The sequence below is a fragment of the Petaurus breviceps genome, unplaced genomic scaffold (genome assembly GCF_028583685.1).
Source record: "Petaurus breviceps papuanus isolate PSGF00001 unplaced genomic scaffold, PetGlider_PUasm1.0 90925, whole genome shotgun sequence".
In the NCBI taxonomy this organism is placed as follows: Eukaryota; Metazoa; Chordata; class Mammalia; order Diprotodontia; family Petauridae; genus Petaurus; species Petaurus breviceps.
In genome coordinates this window covers 12,820,621-12,840,204 of record NW_027187380.1, presented here as the reverse complement: position 1 = coordinate 12,840,204, position 19,584 = coordinate 12,820,621, and the positions used below count along the sequence as shown (strand labels likewise).

General features: G+C 44.5%; 1 protein-coding gene across 3 annotated transcripts; it reads right to left on the bottom strand.

Moving 5' to 3' along the window:
- Positions 1-862: 862 nt before the first annotated feature.
- Positions 863-16,498, bottom strand: SLC25A19 (solute carrier family 25 member 19). Of its 3 annotated transcripts, XM_069076440.1 has the most exons (9): positions 16,408-16,498; positions 15,482-15,553; positions 14,081-14,141; positions 13,695-13,864; positions 13,353-13,508; positions 11,705-11,875; positions 9,285-9,468; positions 8,601-8,731; positions 863-2,903 (listed from the first exon to the last, which is right to left on the bottom strand). In XM_069076440.1, exons 4-9 carry the CDS (start codon positions 13,824-13,826, stop codon positions 2,706-2,708), a joined length of 972 nt encoding a protein of 323 aa, XP_068932541.1. In that variant the 5' UTR covers positions 13,827-13,864; positions 14,081-14,141; positions 15,482-15,553; positions 16,408-16,498; the 3' UTR covers positions 863-2,705. The 3 variants fall into 3 exon arrangements, with proteins under 3 accessions (XP_068932541.1, XP_068932540.1, XP_068932542.1); XM_069076439.1 differs by lacking the exon at positions 14,081-14,141; XM_069076441.1 differs by lacking the exons at positions 14,081-14,141; positions 15,482-15,553 and having other exon boundaries at positions 16,408-16,497.
- Positions 16,499-19,584: the final 3,086 nt, after the last annotated feature.

Genomic DNA, 19,584 nt, shown 5'->3' with positions numbered 1-19,584 from the left:
AGCACTCTCAGAATAGTTTAAAAATAACGGAGGGAAACGTTATGTTGAAGGTTGGTTAAAAAAAAAAATGTACTCCCCAGGCCAGTTCGTTAACCCTTCGATCCAAAAGATCCCACGGCTACCTGGGCAGTACCTAGTAAGATCCCTTCAAGGTAAGGGACTGATTGAATTCCTGATACTTAAGTTTCTGAAGCACTCCTGAGGCTAAATCCTTACCAATCCTTTGAGTATTATACTGGATGTCTCAAAAGTCTTGGTGCAGTTTTTAAGCTTTAATGGAGGAAAAAACTGCACTAAGACTTTTGGGACACCTTATGTGTTGCGCAGGGAACTTCACTATGGCCTAAGATTGGATCTTAATGCCTCCTCTGCTTCCAGGCTAGTCTGGGTTCTGATAACTTTACAGTTGTTTGACTCTCGACAAGCCACAACCTCTGAGTATGTTTTCTCTCCTGTAAAATGGGGTCACTAGATCATAGATGTGAAAGATGGAATGGACCTTTGGGACCTTCACATCCTATAATACATATACACATATACACACACACACACACACACACACAAACACATACCCATGGTCTACAAAGTACTATATACATGTGAGCAATACTTACATAGAAAAGTGCTTTGTTTACTACTCAAACTGTGCCCCTTATTAACTTAACTCCAGGCTGGGGAAGAATGGAGATGGCAATGCCTCTTGCCGGCAGCCCAGACAAGGAAAGCCTGATGGCAGATGATGAAGTTTCTTTTTAAGAGGGAGGGAGAGAGGCAAAGCTTCTTTTTTTTTAAGTCACCACAAAGGAGAGAAGAGACTGGGATTTTTTTAGTAGCAAAAAGCAAAAAGTAAACAGAGCCAAGCTGGCGAGAATAGAATTTTACTTCGTTTGAGCACAGATGCCTTGACTTTTTGGAAGTGTATAAAATACATTCAGGGAGCTGCCTTTCCAACAGCCCCAAAGGGGCAAAGCATTGGATGCCTTGATGTGAAGGCTTTCTACATCAGCTTCTGTTCCCTCACATAACAGCATCCAGGTTATAGGAAAAGGTTTTCTGGAAAATGAAGTTTACCATCCTCCAACATTGCTGAGTGTATTGTCACAAGCCCAAGAAACAGATTTCATAAAACAGAAATTATAAACCAGTTATTAAAGACCACCCTGTTAGCTGTTGTCCCCCAAGGTTTGAGGGTATTAAGGTCAGTGCACATTCTGCAGCTGGGAAGAGTTGGTACCTCAGAGGCAGCACCAGGGACAATTAAGTCCCCTTTCCCAGGATCTGCAGATCAAGGCAACCTTTCTGGCTCCTTCTAACTTAAAACTCCAGTACTGAGAAAAAAAAAAAGAAATAGTCTTTATTCAGGTAGGATTCTCTCACTGCTCAACCAGGTTCTGGGGTGTAGGCCCTAGAATACCTGATGAGAAAGACATAGGCCAAGGCAAGAAATCTGGCTGCTGAAGTCTGCTCAGCTTTCCCCACCTCCCACACACCCAACTTATATTTCCTGTGATTATAAATAAATATCAATTGTGGGTTCCCCTATTCTCACCACGGCAGGGCTGTGAACCCTGCCCTCAGCAGATCACCTCATGAGAAATCACCTCTGCTAAGCTTAACAAGGACCCACGTGGATCACATGGCAGGCCTGGCCTGTGAACGGTCATCACCATGGCTGGCACATTCAGAGCCAAATCTTAACGCCACAGAGGAGCAACAGCCTCTGCTGGCCCAAATTTCCTTGGAAGTATCATTTTAGGGAATGACTATTTGGTATATCCAGAGAGAAGGGGAAAATGAAATCCTGGGAAGTTTGTTACTCCTCCCCTCCCCTTCCACACCCATCTGCTCACCACCACTTTCTCTGTTCAAGTACCTGCCATCTTTTGCTCCCCGTAGAAAGCTTGTTCCCACAGCCCAGCACCCATAAGAGGAGGCTTTCAGTGAACAGTCTGGTTCATGCAGAGAAAACACTCAAATCGTGTCTCTGCCTAGACATCAAGATCTGGGCAGCTGGGGATGTGGGAGGTCACTCAATTTGGCACTGATTCTCCTTAAAATACAAAAGCAAAGCTGCTTTGAAGGGGATGAGAGCCTCAATGGAGGAAGATAAAAGTTGTTCAGAATATGGAGTTTGGAGAAGGTGGGGACTGCCTTTACCCTCTTAACCCTTCAGGCTAACTTTAGAATAGCTGAAGACAGTCATTTTTTCGTCCTAGCCACAGAGGGAAAACAAATAAACTCCAGAAATTGTGGAAGTAGCTTGGGAGATAAAAGAAAAGCAATCAGGTATGTGGGCAGGGAGGAGAGAAGACTCTGAACCAAGGAATAAAATTTCAACTCTATCATCTATAGTGTCAGACACAGGCTACAAAATTGCTCAAAATTCAGTCTGGGGGGTACAGATAATAGCACCTTGTCTTTTCTTTTCAAGTGCCTAGTAGATAAAGGTAAAACAAGGAGGCTGGGCCCTCTTTCTACCCCTTGGTCTAATGGGAGAAAGTAAAAGTCAAATCACACATGCCAACCCCCAGCTTTCCCCAGAAACCCAAAAGTAGTTCCTTTGTTGGCAACATACAGACTTAGTGGAGATGGGGGCTGTCACCCTATCAGATGTTCAGAGTTAATGGCTTGGAGGTAATGGAGGAAGGAGTGCAGTGCACCAAGGAGGAAGGTCTACTTTTTCAGAGTCCCCTGAAGCCCAAGGCTCACTCGCCCTTTCTCCTGGTGTCCAAGGTGTTCCTGCAGCTAAGGAGGTGGCAGAATAGCTCATACCAGAAGAACACAAGGCCTGTGGACATAGCCGACTTCAGCAGGCTGGGAGTGAGGCCCTTAAAGAAGCCCCGTGTGCCTTCTTCTTGGAAAATCTTCCTGACACAGTCCAGGAAGCCCTCATACTTTCGAACCTAGAAAATAAAAACACAAAAATCCTGTGAGCAGCTGGGACGGAATGGAGAAGTCAGGCTGTGGTACCCCCAGGATTCACCTCCTGGGAGGCATTTTTCCCATTTCAAATGGTTTAGTCCAGCGGTGGGGAGCCTGTGGCCTCAAGGTCATCTATGGTTCTCTAGGTCCTCAAGGGCAGCCTTCTGACTGAATCCAAATTCTGGATTGGAGCCTACTACGCAGGCATACTTTCTGTTGTTGTTTTCTTTTTTTAAAATAAATAAATCCAGATACTTTTAATGGCAGAAAATTCTACTGCCTGGAATATAGGCATTTATTTTTATGATAAAACTAAGAAGAAGGTGTAACTGAAATGGCCCAGGACTTCCCTTAACACACAAGGACAGCAATTTTTAAACCCAGTGAAACAAAAATTTTCAAATGCTGCTGGCTAGGGATATATATGCCTTGTCTCAAGTCTATCTGGGGTCTATCTATACCTTTTGATGACTGTGGGGGCTAGGACAGTAGGAAGGATCAGCCAACAAGTTGCCAATTTTTCTCAAGTGTGTGTTCTCATTTTCATTTCATGTTCTCAACCAACATCTCTCACTGGGGTCTATTTTGGTCTCCCTCCAATCCATCTGACATACCAGTGGCAGCTTTTTCTCCCCCAAGAACATCTCTGATCATGTTTTTCTCCTCTCTCCTCCCACACCCACTCCCCAATTTCTTTCTTTTTTTTTTTTTTAAAGCAATCAGGGTTAAGTAACTTGCTCAAGGTTACATGGCCAGTTATTTCTGGGTGTGGTGCTAAGTTTCCCAACCCGGTCATCCTGACACTGGAGCTGGTGCTCTTACTCACAGAGCCACCTGGCCGCCTCTACAACCCCTAATTTCAACACAATTTAGACTCACTCTACCTTTCTAGCCTTATTTAATTACTGCCTCCTTCCTCCACCCACAGCTCCAGTCAAAATGTTCTAGTCAAGGATTCCCAACACACACTGTGCTCACCCACTCCTCTCCATGTCTTTGCCAGGGCCATCCCTTCCACCTCACACAATTCCCCCACCATACTTTGTTTACTGAAACCCTTCAAGTCCCAACTTGACTTTCCCTTCGTTCCCAAAATCTTTCCTGATTTCTCTAGTTGGAAATGCTATTTTCCTCTTTTGTCCTTCCCTAGCCCTTCTGTATGCACCTCTCATAATGAACTAAATTGCATGCTGCTTTTCATTTAGTGGAAGAGGAATTCACACAACCAGGGCTACTACAAATCTGTTATCTCACCTGGGCCCCCACCACTGCAAAACAGTCCTTCCACTTGTCCCTAATTTATCCATTCTCTATCACATTCCACAGGCCTCAAACCTTCATTCCTCAAGCCTCTCCCACACCACTCCCTCCCCTCATCCTCTCAGAAGAAGACTTCCCTTTATACTTTACTCAGGAAAAAAAGCCATTTGCCTTGAGTTTTTTCCTTCTGCCACATCTCAGAACCCTTTGATATCATCCCCCCTTTTCTCCACCTTTATACTAGTCTCAATGAAGAGATGGGATTTCTCCAAAACCCTCACCTGCCCCCACCATTTCCTCAAGCTATTGCCCTACATCTCTCAAAAACAAAACTACCTGATCTACACTTACTACTCTTCTTCTCCCCCAACTCCTCAAACCTTTGTAATCTAGCTTTGGATTTCATCACCTGACTAAAGCTGTTCTATTTAAAGTTACTTTAATTGCCAAATCCAATGGCCTTTTCTCAGTCCTTCAACTTCTTTATCAACTGACATTCCCCTCTTCTGGATACTCTCTTCTCATGAGGTTTCCACGACCCTGCTTTCTCCCCCCATTTGTCTGACCCCTCCTTCTTAGGAACCTTTGTTGGATCATCATCTACACTCCACTTTTTATGGGTATATATCCCCAGGCATATACACACCCATACCCAAGGTACATGGATATATCTGGAGGGGGTCACTCAGTCATGTCTTCTCTGCTCTGATGCTCTCCTTAGCATTCAGGGGTCCAGTGATTATCTAAACAGACAATTCTCAGATCCAGAGAGCCAGCCCTAGTCTTTTTCTTCAGTTCCAGTTCTGCATCACCAACTGCCCTATCACATTTCAAGCTGAATATCTCAGCAGCACCTTAAACTCACTATGTCCAAAAGAGAACTCAGCACTTTCTCCTTTTTTACTGAGGGCACCATTGTCTTGCCAGGCACCACGTTCACAACCTGGGGGTTGTTGCTGTTGTTGTTATTCAGTCATCCAGTCCTGTTTGACTCTCCGTGACCCTGTGTACCACAGCACACCAGTACTTTCCATGGGGTTTTCTTTTCTTTTTGGCGGGGGAAAGGCAAGGCAATTGGGGTTAAGTGATTAGCCCAGGGTCACACAGCTAGTAAGGGCAAGTGTCTGAGGCTGGATTTTAACTCAGGTCCTCCTGACTCCAGGGCACCACCTAGCTGCCCCTCCATGGGGTTTTCTTGGCAAAGATACTGGAGTGATTTGTTATTTCCTTCTCCAGCACATTAAGGCAAACAGCAATCAGGTGACTTTTCCAGAGTCACACAGCCAGTAAGTATCTGTGGACAGATTTGAATTTAGATCATCCTGACTGCAGGCCCAGCGCTCTATCACCTGGCTTCGTTCTGACAACCTCGGAGTCACCCTCAACCCCTCCCTCTCCCTAACCACACATATCCAATCAGCTGCAAAATCTTGTTGTTTCCCCTCCATAACATCACTCACAACAATCCTCTTCTCTCTGTGCACACAACCACCTACACCTTACTTTGAGCCCTTGTCATCCCTTCAATGACTATTAGAATAATCTCTAAAGTGGTCTTCTTGCCTCAAGCCTCCCTTCACTCCAGTTCATTCTCCACACAGCTGCCATAACATAAGTTTGATGATGTTACTCCCTTGCTCAATAGGCTCCTGTGGCTCCCTATTACCTGAAGAGTAAAATACAAACTACTCTGTTTCCCATTTAAAACCAAACTGGCAGGGGTGGCTAGGTGGCACAGTGAGTAAAGCACCAGCCCCAGACTCAGGAGGACCTGAGTTCGGTTCAGGCCTCAGACATTTAACACCCACACAAAAAAAACTAGCCGTGTAACCTCGGGCAAGTTACTTAACCCCAAATGCCCTCCAAAAAGCAAACAAATAAATAAATAAAGCCAACCTGGCTCCAGCCTTCTTTACAGGCTTCTTATACATCGCTCCCCTTCCTGAACACTTCAGACGAGCCAGACTGACTATGTTGCTCCTCACACATCACATTCCATCTCCTAGTACCACGCTTTTGCACAAGCTATCCCTTGCCCACGTTCTCCTTCTTCACCTACACATCTCAGAACCTCTTCTTCCTTTCAAAGCTGAGCTCAAATACAATCTCCTACACAAGGTTCCTTCTGTGCCAGAGGCAAGGTCTCTTCCTACAAACTACTTTGTACTTATTTTGTGAAGACTTACAAACAGTTCTTGCTTTATAGGAGTGGACCTTTCTACAGACTTCTCCATAAAGCAATTTTTACATAATGCAAATCTGTAACACGGAAAAAGGGAGGGAGGCAGAAAGGAGGCTTCCAGCTCATGGAGGGAGGAGGCCAATACATGGACACATGAGGCCAGGGGTAGAGAAGCAAGTGCAGGAGAAAAAACATGAAGGCATGGGGCCAGCTACATGGGGACCTGGCTGGAACCAAGAGGAAAACCTGCTGGGGACAGACACGTAGAAGAGGACAGATGGCACGAGGGCCAGCCACGTGGGAGGGTGGGCACAGCGAGTCTCTGGGTGCCAGAGACCTCAAACCAAGCCCCCAATCTGGTGGTGATGGTGGTCTCTCTGCACATCCATTCTTCCACTTTCACTTGGAGGTTTTGTTTTTTTTTAATTTTGGGGGGAGTGGAGGACAGAATGCTGAGTTAAGGGGCAGGAATGGTGAGAGACAGAACACAGTGCTGTACAGCAAAGCTAACACCGGTATTTTTTTGAAATGCAGATCTCTTTCAAGAGTTCTTTATAAAAAAAGTCAAGTTTGCTTAATGTGAATTTTTATGTAAAGCAAGAACTGCCTGTATATTTATACACATTTATTGCCCCATGAAACAAAAGCAGGGACTACTTCATTTTTGCCTTTGTGCCCTCCTGCCAACCTGGCACATAGTAACATAGACCTTATAAATATCTGCTGATGGATTTTATCACCTACTAGACCATCAGCCCTTTGGAGGTAGATACCTTAGAATATCTATAGTACATAGAATGAAAGCTTGTGCATAGTAGGCAATCAAGAAATGTCTGCTGGGGTGGCTAGGTGGCGCAGTGAGTAGAGTGCTGGCCCCGGAGTCAGGAGGACCTGAGTTTGGATCCGGCCCCAGACACTTAACACAAAAAACTAGCCTTGTGACCTTGGGCAAGTTACTTAACCCCAAGTGCCCTCCAAAAAAAAAAAAAGAAATGTCTGCTGAAAGAAGAAACTGAACAGAAAATGTATATTAGGGAGCGAAGTACATACTACCAAGGCTTTAGCAAAAGAGTTCTTCTAAATTCTCCTAGGGCATGTTTAAATATGCCTCCCCTTTTAAGGAAAGCACTTATGTCTTCTTATGTCAATATTTCAAGAATCTATAATTTATTTCATGGGAGTAGGTACTCCCTTTATCAAACTGAACGAAATGAATGCCTTAATTTAGGAGATGGTCTTTGAGAGTTCCTATAGCTTAAAAATTATGCTGCAGCTAACATGACAAGTTTCCCTAGCTAACTGAGGCTGGTCTTCCCATGACAGACTACTTCTCACTGGGCTCATGCTCAAAACCTTTACAACTTGGAGGCCCAGACAGCCAAGAGCTTCCATAACCTTTGGGAAATCAGGGTCAGCTCCAGGCCACAAAAGGGCAACAGAATCCATTTTTTTCTCAATCAAACAAAAAAAGGATTAAGCCTCGCCTATGTGCAAGACAACGTCCTAAGTAACATGAATGCAAAGACCGATGTGTCAAAGATGCTGCTCTCAAAAAAACTTCCAGTTAATAGGGGAAAAAGGCCAAACACAAATAAGGAAGATGGAAAAAGATGATGACGCAAGAGACAAAGAAGGGAAATGGAGAGTTCCAGGCAACACACAATAAGAAGTCTGAGCAGATAGAAGTTGCTATGTCCAGCCTGTCTATGAACCAGGATTAAACATGGAGCCCATGCCTTCAATCACCCGACCAGAGGGCAGGGTCCCAAGGGCAGACCGTATGTCCTTCCTCTGCCTTACTGACAAGGAACTATCACCGGCCTTTGGAGGGGGAGGCGGTTCTCCAATTGTCCTCATAAGAGCTTTGTTTGGTCCAGGGGATCAAGAAGTGCTTAAATGAGAGTGGAAGACTACTTGAGTCAGGTAGGTTCCTCACTTCTCACTAAGGCATTAGGGTCAGAGCAGAAGGTTCTCTATCTAATCATTCACCAAGTTGTGTGGATCCTACCTCAGGACCATCCCTTACATCCATCCCCTCCTTTCCATTCCCTCATTCCACCCTCATCACTTCCTGCCCATTACTAATGTAATCACATTCCTGCCTCCAGACTTACTCCCTAAATCCATCCTATACACATCACTGCCAGGCAAATACTCCTTATTAATTAAAATCTCTGATCATAGCATTCCCCCTGCTTAAAACCTTCCCTGGATCCCCACTGAGAGCACTTCTCACCTGTCCAAAAGGTTCCCGGGCTTTCTCAAAGCCACCCACTTGCAACCTCTTCTTAAAGAGGTCCAGGGGATATGTAAGAGTCTTGCTGATGACCCCTGCTCCACTGCCACACAGCAGATTTTTGAGGTTTGCTGCAACAAAAGTGAAGGATGGTAAGAGAAGAAAAAAGAAAAAATTCATTCTGAGGTCTTCATCCCAGACAGGGGCCTCAGCAGACCTCAGAAGAACAAATCCTAAAAGTCTTCTTTAGTCATGAGAAAGGATTTTGTTCAGGAAGAGAAATGGGAAGAATAGCCAACTTCTATAAGAATAGTAATTAACTGCAGATTAGCTCTGGCAGATGTCAGGATGGGAGAGACTCCTCCCCTCAAAAAATTCCACCAAAGGCCAAATGAGTACTCTAATCACATAAAGAAGTTTAAGTATGGGGCCTAAAAGAAATCAGAAAGTGAGCAAGTAAGGCTTCTGACCACTGCTTCCTGATAGCTTCAAATGAACTTCCTGATAGCCCTGGGAGGGAGAACAGATGTGGTCAGCAAGGCCTCAGGAATGGGTTCGGAGTGAGAAAATCTAGTGGGCTGGTAAAGGCATCTACATGTCACAGACCTATAAGTCTGCATCATGTTCAGTGTCACTCCCGTTAGGGGACACACACTCACTGAAGAGGCTGCTTCCTGTACTCACCATTTTTCTTTCCGTCAACTGGAATGGCCCATTCGTAGACCTGCTTCAGGGCACTGTAAAAGGAGAACTGGAACCCCGCATAGGGGAAGACCGAAATCAAAGTGGGTGGCAAGCCTCTGTAGAAAGCCAACGGGCCTTCAGTCTTGTACATCATCATCACACCATGACGGAGGTTTCTGTAGATCTGCATGCGTGCACAGGTAGCTTGGGTGAACTCATATGGTCAATAGATCTTAGCTTTAGAGCTGGATGGATCTTAGAAACTATCAAGCTCAGCCCTTCAATTTCACTATTAGGAACCTAAGGCATAGACACATTAGGGGATTTGCCCAGGGTCACATAGCCAGTATGTTTCTGGGGCAGGATGTGAACCCAGGTGTTCCTGTCCTCAAATCCAGTGCCCATTGTATAACACTGCCTCTGTGGGCTTTATTTCCCTGACCTCCCAGTAATAACATAACTAATAAGTACATCCTTTCTGCTATCGAGGTCAACCAAACAGCAAGGGAAATTCAAGGGAGCTAGACTGACGATGTGGATGTTGTAAGGGGAATCTGTAGGGTTGTCCACTGTTTGCCTGCTTCCTTCAATTTCTATTTAAACATAATTCATTAAAATTAAGTCACAAATTGTCATAGTATCTGAAGGTGTAGACTGCCCTGTGCCTCAAGCAGGTAGGTTACCCAGGCAAGGTAAGATCCACAGGTATGGATGCCATTCTTCTTTTTTTTTTTTTCATTTTACTTTCTCCCACTTACATGTAAAAAGTTTTTAACATTCATTTAAAAATTTTTGAGGGGCGGCTAGGTGGCACAGTGAATAAAGCACTGGCCCTGGAGTAAGGAGTACCCGAGTACAAATCCGGCCTCAGACACTTGACACACTTACTAGCCATATGACCTTGGGCAAGTCACTTAACCCCAGTTGCCCTCCAAAAAAAATTTTTGAGTTTCAAATTCTCTCCTTCCCTTTCTCCCCACCCCCATCATTGAAAAAGCAAGAAATGTGATGTGGATTATAACGCGTAGTCATGCAAAACATATTTTATGGATGCTATTTTTAAAGAGTGCCAGAAAGTTACTGGTTTAAGGGTCTAGATATTTTAAAACCTAAGAGGTTCTGATTTTGCTGATTATGCAGGTTCTACAAATTTTATAGATGCTTTTTGTGATGCACATTGTGATGTTTTTACACAACAATCATTTCCAAAACTACTCTACCACCCACCTCCTGATCCCTCTCCATAACAAAGAAAAACAGACAAATAATGGAAGGTGCATTTCCTCATCTCTTCTCCTGGCCATTTACATTGCTTTTTTGTTACTAGTAAGTTCAAACAGAAAAAAACTTTCATGGGAGGCCTCTTCCAAATTTTGAATCCCCATTTCATTCAGCAAGTTCTTCATTAAATCTAATCCACCTCATTCTAGCTACCAATGTAAAACTATGGGCCGCCCCAGATTCTGTCCTCCATGGAGATGGAGAACCTCCTCGCTCAGTCTTTTGTCCTGCCACCTCAGACTGACTTCTCACTTCCCTGAGCTCTGATTGTACTTACAATCAGTATCATACAATTTAGCTGCTCCAAGGGCAAGGTCTAGGATTCTTTCACGTTGGTACTCATCACAGCACCCAACATTGTACTTTTCATACAGGAGGTATCAGAAAAATAAACATAGACTCACTGATAAAATGAAGGATTTAGGAACCAATCACTCAAATTACCAGATTCACAAGAGACTGCCTTTAAATAGCACACTACTAGTGAACCAAACTAGAACAATTTGCATGGTAACAACCATGCAAAGACAAATACCATCAAAAGACTTAAAATTAATGCAATCAGAAGGCCTTCTGATCAATGCAGTGATCAACCATGATTCCAGAGAATCAGTAAGGAATGCTAGCTACCTTCTGAGAGGCAATGGACAGAGGATAGGAAGAAATGAGAATGAGAAATATTTTTTGGACATAGCCAACGTGATTAATCAGTTTTGCTTGATTATACACATTTGTTATGAGGGTCTGTCACCCTCCCCCACCACAGCTGGGGTTGGTAGAAGGTTCAGGAGAGACAGAAAATAGATTTCTCTTAATTGAAATAAATGTAATTTAATTTTTAAGAAATAGCTAATTTCTATTGCATTTAAAACAGAATTTTGTTTACACAAATTGAATTATAAAGCCCTTTTTGGAAAGACAGCTATTATGTAAAGTACACTAAATGCCAAGATTTTTATAGTGCTTTGTATGACTTGGGGTCATCTATAAATATTTATTAACAGACTGAGGACAGTTGCCAGGGTTCTTTCAAGTCTTTTCTCTAAGCAAATGCATCCCACTTAATTTGACATTTCCTCAGAGGACCCATTTCCCAGTCCCTTAATGATTCTGTGCCTCTCTGACCCCTGACCACTTACTTTAGGCTCACCCTGGGCAGCAAAACGAGTTCGAAGAACATCAACAGGCTGCACTGCAAGAGTGGCAGCACAGGCAGAGAAGCCGCCACATACAAAATGCACCGAGAAGTCACGTGTGTCATGCCACATAGTTCTGTGGACCAGTTCAGTCAGGAGCTCAAAGGTCACAAACTACAAGAGAAAGAGACACACCAAGTCTGAGGGATGTGGCCAAGTCTCACTGATGGGGTACCTGGGGTCTAGGTCAATTTGTGAAACCAATTTGTAAAACCAGTCTGTGCAGTTGTAACTGCAATTTGTATTGTAAAATTGTAATCTGTGAAATCTCTTTCCCAACCTTGGGCTCTGCCCCTTCCCCCTATCTGCACTAGGCCTAGGCAACACCTTGTGACTCCTTTGTTCTTACTTAATCTCTTCATGTCTCCTCCAGCCTGGCCCAAACACTCCTTTGTCCTTGCCTCACATCTCCTCCCGTCTGGCCCAATCTCATCTGAACTATCTATGCACTAAAGTCACAAGTTCCTCCTGGTCAGCTCTAACCTTTATCTATGCACTGAGGTCCCTTCCATCCGGTCAGCCCTGACAATGGCAGCCCTACCCTTTAAAGGTAAAAGCATGTACCCCTCTCATTTGTAGGACCCCTAAGGACTCTTGCCCGCTGTAAAGGCGTAAAAATAAACTTTCTCAACTCTAACTCCAAGTAAGGCTGAGCTGAATTCTTTCCAGACGCCATTGCAGGTTTCCTGGTCTTGGATAAGATCAGGGTTCCTGCTGAACCTATTGGGATTCTGTCCCTCATCATCACTATCACCAATGCTACTATGGGCCTGGAATGGCTTTCACCTTGGGTACTTCCTTAGGGGAAACTAATGCCACCTCAACTTCTACTTTCCAAATGGTGCTGCGCAGCAGAACCTCAGAGGAAGACTTGCAGGGCCAACCATATCCAGTGAATAGTGAGCTGAGAATGCAGGGTGGCAGAGGAGAAAGGGATCTGGGTGAGGAAGCAGGACTATCATTAACTCATTTGAGGAAATCACTTAACCTGTTTTTCAATGTTCTCCTCTTTCAAAGAAGGATAATACCTGATGCCAGACCTGCTTCACTGGGAGACTCCAATAAAATTATTGTGAAAATATCTTGAAAAGTACTATGCAAATACAGTTATGCCTAATATATTCATGCACTATCTGCAGGAGACATAGCACCAAGTCCATTCTATGCTGGGTGATCTACAGCATGCTGCAGCTACTTACATATATATGTATATCTGACAGGGATGGTGGCTGCACAATAGAAGGGGAGATGCCTTTTTTCTTTCCTTTTTTTTCCCCCAGAATTTATTTATTTTTAGTTTTTCAAATTCATTTTCACAAAATTTTGAGTTCCAAATTTTCTCCCCATCTCTCCCCTGTGCCCCCCCCCAAGATGGCACGCATACTGAGATGGCTTTTTTCAAAGCTCATTCTGAATATGCTTTCTATTTCCAGAAAAAATTTCACATAAGACAAACAGAAAAAAGATAAAATCATTTCTGCCCTTATGGAGGCAGTCCCCTAAGGGCAGTTGCCTTCTTGCCTCATTTTCTCAATCCTCCTTCATTAAGCTACTGAAACATCACATCATTGCCCTGTTTCCTACCACTTACTTGGACAGCTCCATAGCCTATGGAGAGAATTTGGGCTGGAATATGACCCTTCCAGAATGCTGTTAGGCCTTCCTCCTTCAGGATCTGCCTCGCTGCCTGTATTATCCCATAGTATTTTGCTTGTGGGTCACTGGATGACAAGTGTTCAACCTGAAGCTATAAACCAAAGGACAGAGACAAAGGGAAGAGGAGATGGGACAGGTGAAAAAGACTTTTCAGGAAAGTTGAGAACATTCTTAATTTTGAAGAGACAGTTCCAGTTCCAAGTATCACAAGCAACTTTTATAAGGGGAACTAAACTTGTATTCCCACCCAACACATAGCAAAAAGGAAGAAAGGTACCTGGAAACGAATTTTGATGACATCCAAGGGGCTGACCAAAGCCCGAGTAACAAGTCCAGAGGCAGACCCAGCTACTGCCACCTCTACCTTGGAATTTTTCTTCCCTTTCGTTTTGGGGTCATAACCGACCATCCCTGCCTTTCTTACATGCAATGTCCATTCGTATTAAGCTGAAAGCAAAAGACAGGTGGGAGAATCAGAAGCAGCTTGGTCAGAAATTGTTCATTAAGTAACTTTCTGGATAGATCTAGGTGTGCTGCCAAATTTCTGGCAAGTGTCCAAAAGGTAAGAACAAAACACAAACCCAGGTTGCATTTGGAATGTAAGTCTATTATGCAAGATCTGTATTTTCTTGTAAACAGTGCCCAGCACTCAGGGAAACTTACAGAACAGTGGAGAGTCAAGGGGCATTAACCACTCGTACCTGCGGTTTTCCAGTAACAAGCCCTGGAATGAAAGGCAGTCAGTCTAGCACAGGGTATAGGTCACACTGGCTGTGTGACCACAGGGAAGTCCATCTGTAAGTGCCTCAGACAACTTTCTAAGACTTGAAATCACAGATAAGATTCATCCCCCTCCCCTCTAAAAAGCCTAACCAATGTACAGGCGTTTCTTAAGTGCTTACTGTGTGCCAAGCATTGTGCTGGGCACTAGGGATTACTTTGAAGGACACCCAAGCGAGCTCATATGATTCATTTCTCTGCTTAATTCCATGAGTCTAAGAACAAAAAGGGAAAGGAATAAGCAGTTATTAAGTGCCTACTACCTGCCAGACAATGTGCTAAATACTTTACAAATATCTCTTTTGATCCTTACAACAGTCTTTTGAGGTAGATGTTATTTTACAGTTCAGGAAACTGAGGCAATCAGAGGTTAAGTGACTCACACAAGGTCACACAGATGATGAGTGTATGATTTCAGATTTAAACTCAGGTCTTGCTGACTCTATCTGCTCCACCAAGGTGACTTGTCCTTGTCTACTTCCTGCTGAAATAAAATTACTTTTCCTCCACTTTTCTCCCCGCTTCACACACAGTCCAACTTGGACAAATTATTATTAAGTTTCCTATTTTCATCTTAGAACTTTACATAATAGGGAAGCAATACTTATATGGTGCTTTAAAGGTTTGCAAAGTGTTTTAAATTGTATGGTCATAACGCAGTGAGGCAGATGTTGCTGGCATTATTTTCTCCTTTTAACAGAGGAAGAAACTGAGTCTTAGAAGGGTTAAGTAAATCTGCCTGTAATTATACAGGGCATCCCCAAAGTCTTAGCTTAAAACGGCACTAAGATTTTTGGGACACCCTCTACAGCCAGGAAGCTGGAATTCTAACCTCTTTTCCTGACTCCAAACCCAGAGCTCTTCCCATCCAATCTATTTACATTATGTTTTCCCCTTACTTCCTTTGGGGGGGGGTTGGGGCATGAGGCAATTGGGATTAAGTGACTTGCCCAGGGTCTCACAACTAGTAAGTGTCAAGTGTCTGAGGCCAAATGTGAACTCTGGTCCTCCTGACTCCAGGGCTGGTTCTCTATTCACTGCAATACCTAGCTGCCCCTTTCCCCCTACTTCTACTGCTTTCCTTCTTTTTTTTTTTTTTACTGCTTTCCTTTCACATTTTTTTTTCTTTCCTTCAACAACCTCAAAACAATTTTACCTATCACTCCTAGCAATTTAATGGCACTTTATTGCAATCCTGAGAACTGTGGTCTTCCTGTCTGTGAAGCTTCTACTTGTGAAGGAAGGTCTTTGTCATAGTTTCAGTGGGATCCAAAATGATAATACCTTCATCCAATGCTAGGCCAAAGTATCTTCCTAATGTCCATGAATAAAGTGATTGTAGATTACTGAAGTTTCCTGTGAAGGAAGAGAATGTGAAAGGTTTGAGTGAGGAGAGAGCCCTCCCAAGGACACACTGGGAAGAGAAAGCCACTGCCCAGTCACAGAGGCCATGTGGGCCAAGTCTCTCATTCAACAGAGCAGAAAAGTGGAGCCAAAGATGGTCTCCTGCCTGTGGGCCTGAGCTTTTTTGGTGGGGAGGGCTTGTGTCTGGTGTCTGTGTGCCCAAGTGCATTCTGGTGTATGTCAACACCTCTGGATGGGGGTGTGTGCAAACACACTGGAGTGTGGACCCATCTCATTGTGTGTCTGTGTTCATCTGTACATGGACATCTTCATGAGTGTGTCTGAGCCAGACACCCAATATGTGTCTGAGTGTGGATGCCTCTGTGTGTATGTTTGGACGTGGACACATCTAGGTGCATGGACGCCCTGGTATGTGTGTGAGCACTGACTCTTTCGGTCTGTCCCTCCCGGTGTGCTGACCATCCAGCAGCACACCATTCGGGTGGCCCGGAGTTGGGAAGACCCCAGTTCAAATCCTACCTTTGCCACACTGCGGTGCCCCTGGACAAGTCACTTCACCTTCAGTCTCAGTTTCCTCATCGGTTAAATGAGGACAATAACAGCTCCCGCCTCCCGAGGGAGCTTTGCAAAACCTTAAGGGACAAACTCGCGTGTGCATGTGCGCGCGGAGCCCCGGCCCCCTCCCCCCATGGACATGCATGTTCGGGGTCGGGCAGGTGAGGACACACGTCCACAGGTCACCGGCTCGCTGGGATCTTCTCCCAGGCCTGTTTTCCCAAAAGTGCCAGCGGCGGTGAGGGCAGGAGGAGGGCAAAGGGAAGGACAGAGGTCGGTGGGTCACTCACTCGGCTCTGCAGGCGCAGCCCGGTTCTGCATTCCAGTCTAGCCTTTACCGGACGTCTTCCCCCCCGCCCCCCCCTCCCACCGCGCCCCCCCCCCCCCCGGGCAAGAGCCTGGGCGCTCCGCCGTGAGTGGCGGGCCTCCAGTCCAATTACAGCGTGCTACACGTCGCCTCGCTCTCAGTTCTCTTCCGCCTTTTCGGCAAATGGCCGTGTTCCGACGGAAGGGCCTTAAGTCCCGCCTCCCCCAATAGGCTTCACGGGGTCTGAATGAGGATCCGGTCTTCTCTCGTTCCACCCCACCCCAACGACGCAAAGGTTCCTGGGAGATGTAGTCCCATAGGGAACCTGGTTTCCAGACTCCTGAAAGAGGGGTGTCCTCGCTGCTCCCACGTGGTAGGAGCCTCCAGCTTCGTGGGGCGGGGAGGGGCGAGAGTTGAGCTCTCTGTGAAAGTGGACAAAACACTGCATGGAAAAAGGCAAAATGCCTAAGACAAACCAGATTTACGAGAAAAAGAATTTTTTCCCACAAGTTGGAAATGTGTGTCCGGTTTATTTAGCTTGTTTGTACGCAGTTGTTTGTATGTGATGTCCTCCATTGGACCGTACATTACTTGAGGGCAGGACCATGTTTTTATATTTCTTTGTATCTACAGGGTTTAGCACTGTGCCTGGCATATAGTAGGTACCTAATAAATACTTATTGCCTTGACTTGCAGACTCCCAGATATATAGATGCAACCCCAGTCCCTCCCATCATCAGTTGCCTATGGGACATTTAAGACTTTAATATCCCATAGACAGATCAAACTCAAAGTGTCCAGAACACAACTCATTTTATGTCCTTCCAAACCCACCCTTCTTCCCATCTTCCCTGTTACTGTCCAGGACACCGCCATTCTTCCACTGACCCAGGTTCCCCACCCGTGTCTGACTCACCTTTCTTTAACTTCTTTCTCACTCATCCCACATATCCAATCAATTGCCAGGTCTTGTCACATTTATCTCTTGCAATATCTCTACAGTAAATCTCTAATCAATAGGACTACCACCCTTCTAGTTCCGGCCCTCATCACCTCTCACCTGGACCTTTGCAAAAAGGGAAAGGGAAAAGGGAAGCAGCATTTTTTAAGGGCTTACTATGTACTAGGCATGGAGCAGCCAGGTGGTGCGGTGGATGGAATGCCAGACCTGGGGTCAGAAAGACACATCTTCCCGAGTTCAAATCTGGCCCTAGACATTTATTAGATGACCCTAGACAAATCACCTAACACTATTTACCTTACTTTCCTAGTCTGTAAAATGAGCTGGAGAAGAAAATGGCAAACCACTGCAGTATCTTTGCCAAGAAAACCCCAAATGGGGCCAGTAAGAGTTGGATCTGACTGAACAACAATGTGCCAAGCAGTGGTACATAAATAAGGAATGATCCTCAAAACAACCTTGGGATGTAGGTGCTATTATTATCCCCCTTTTACAACTGAGGAAACTGAGGCAGACAGGTCAAATGACTTGCCCAAGGTCATAGCTTGTAAGTGTCTGAGGTTGGATTTAAACTCATGTCTTCCTGTCTCCAGGCTTGGAGTTCTGTCCATTTGCACCACATAGTTGTCTCCTAGTTGGTCCCCTTGCCTCAGTTTCTCCTCTCTCCAATCCATCTTCCACATAACTGCCCAAGTGGTCATCCTATAGTACTGGTCAAAAGACTATAATCGCTCTTCTCTCTCTGGAATCCAGTACAAACCCTTTTGTTTGACATTCAAAGCCCTTTGCAATCTGACTCCAGCATTCTTTTCTGGGTTTATTCCATTGCCCTTTTACATTCAGGGTCCCTCACAGCCAAACTGGCCTCTACCTCACACATCACATTCCATCACCTGCCTCTGTATTTTTAGCCTGGTATTCCCTCACTCCTCATCTCTGCTTCTAAAATCCCAAGTTCAGAGTTGGGCTCAAGCACCCTCCCTTCTTTAGGGGCACGTACTGAATATAATATCAGACTTGGTTGAGGTGTTGGTTAGTTTTGCAGAACTGCTTTTTAAGCCAGGAGAGATGAATTAGGAAATGAAGATGTGGTCAAAACAAAAGATAGTGACAAATTTAAAAAGCTTAGCTTGAGGGTCACCTCCTCTCATATGAGATCCTTCCTGATTCCCAGCTGCTAGCATCTCCATCTCAGAAATTCCCACAGTTATTTTGTATGTACATCTATGTCTACATCTCTTTCAACAGAATTTGAGCTCTCTGAAGGCAGGAATGGCTTTATTTTTGTCTTTGTATTCTCAATTCCTAGCATTCATAGGTGCCTAATAAATGCTGCTTGATTGATTTTTCTTGTGTTTTTCCACCCCTTTGGAGGCAATTGGGGTTAAGTGACTTGCCCAGGGTCACACAACTAGTGTCTGAGGCCATATTAGAACTCAGGTCCTCCTGACCCCAGGGCTGGTTCTCTATCCACTGTGCCACCTAGCTGTCCCTGCTTGTTTGATTGATTGATAAGTTACCATTGTGATTGATTCTAGATAATAGAGGAAAGTATATAAAGAATGGGGCTGGTGGGAGGGAAGGAGATTACAGAAGGGAACAGGTAGATTAAAAAAAAATAACTCATTTACATGTTATAGTGCTTGGGGTGTAGTAGGCACAAGCAAAAAGTAATTTCAGACTGAGATGACCTGGATAATTGCATTTATTTGACCTCTACTTCTGGACTTTCCTGACTTTGTTTCTCCCGGATTCAATACATTCATCCATTGAACATCTATTAACCAACTACTGTGTGCAGTGTGTCAGGGGAAAGGGAAAGAGGGAGAATAAAAAGACAATGATAAAATCCTACTTTCTGCATGAAGCTTCCTAAATCTTAGAGCCTTCCCCTTGAGATTATTGCCAATTTATCCTGTATTCATTTTATTTGTATCTAGTTGTTTGTTTGAATGTTGTGTCCCCCATTAGACAGTGAGCCCCTTGAGAGCAGGGATGGCCTGGCATATAGTGGGTACTTAATAAATTCTAGTTGACTGACTGACTTTGCCACTTTTGTCTCCCTTTCTTTTCTTCTCTCCTAGGGGACATAGTATATCAAGCAAGTAATCAATAAACATTTATTAAGGGCCACTGTATGCCAGGAACTATGCTAAATTCTGGAGACACAAAAAGAGTCAAAAGATAGCCCCTATGCTC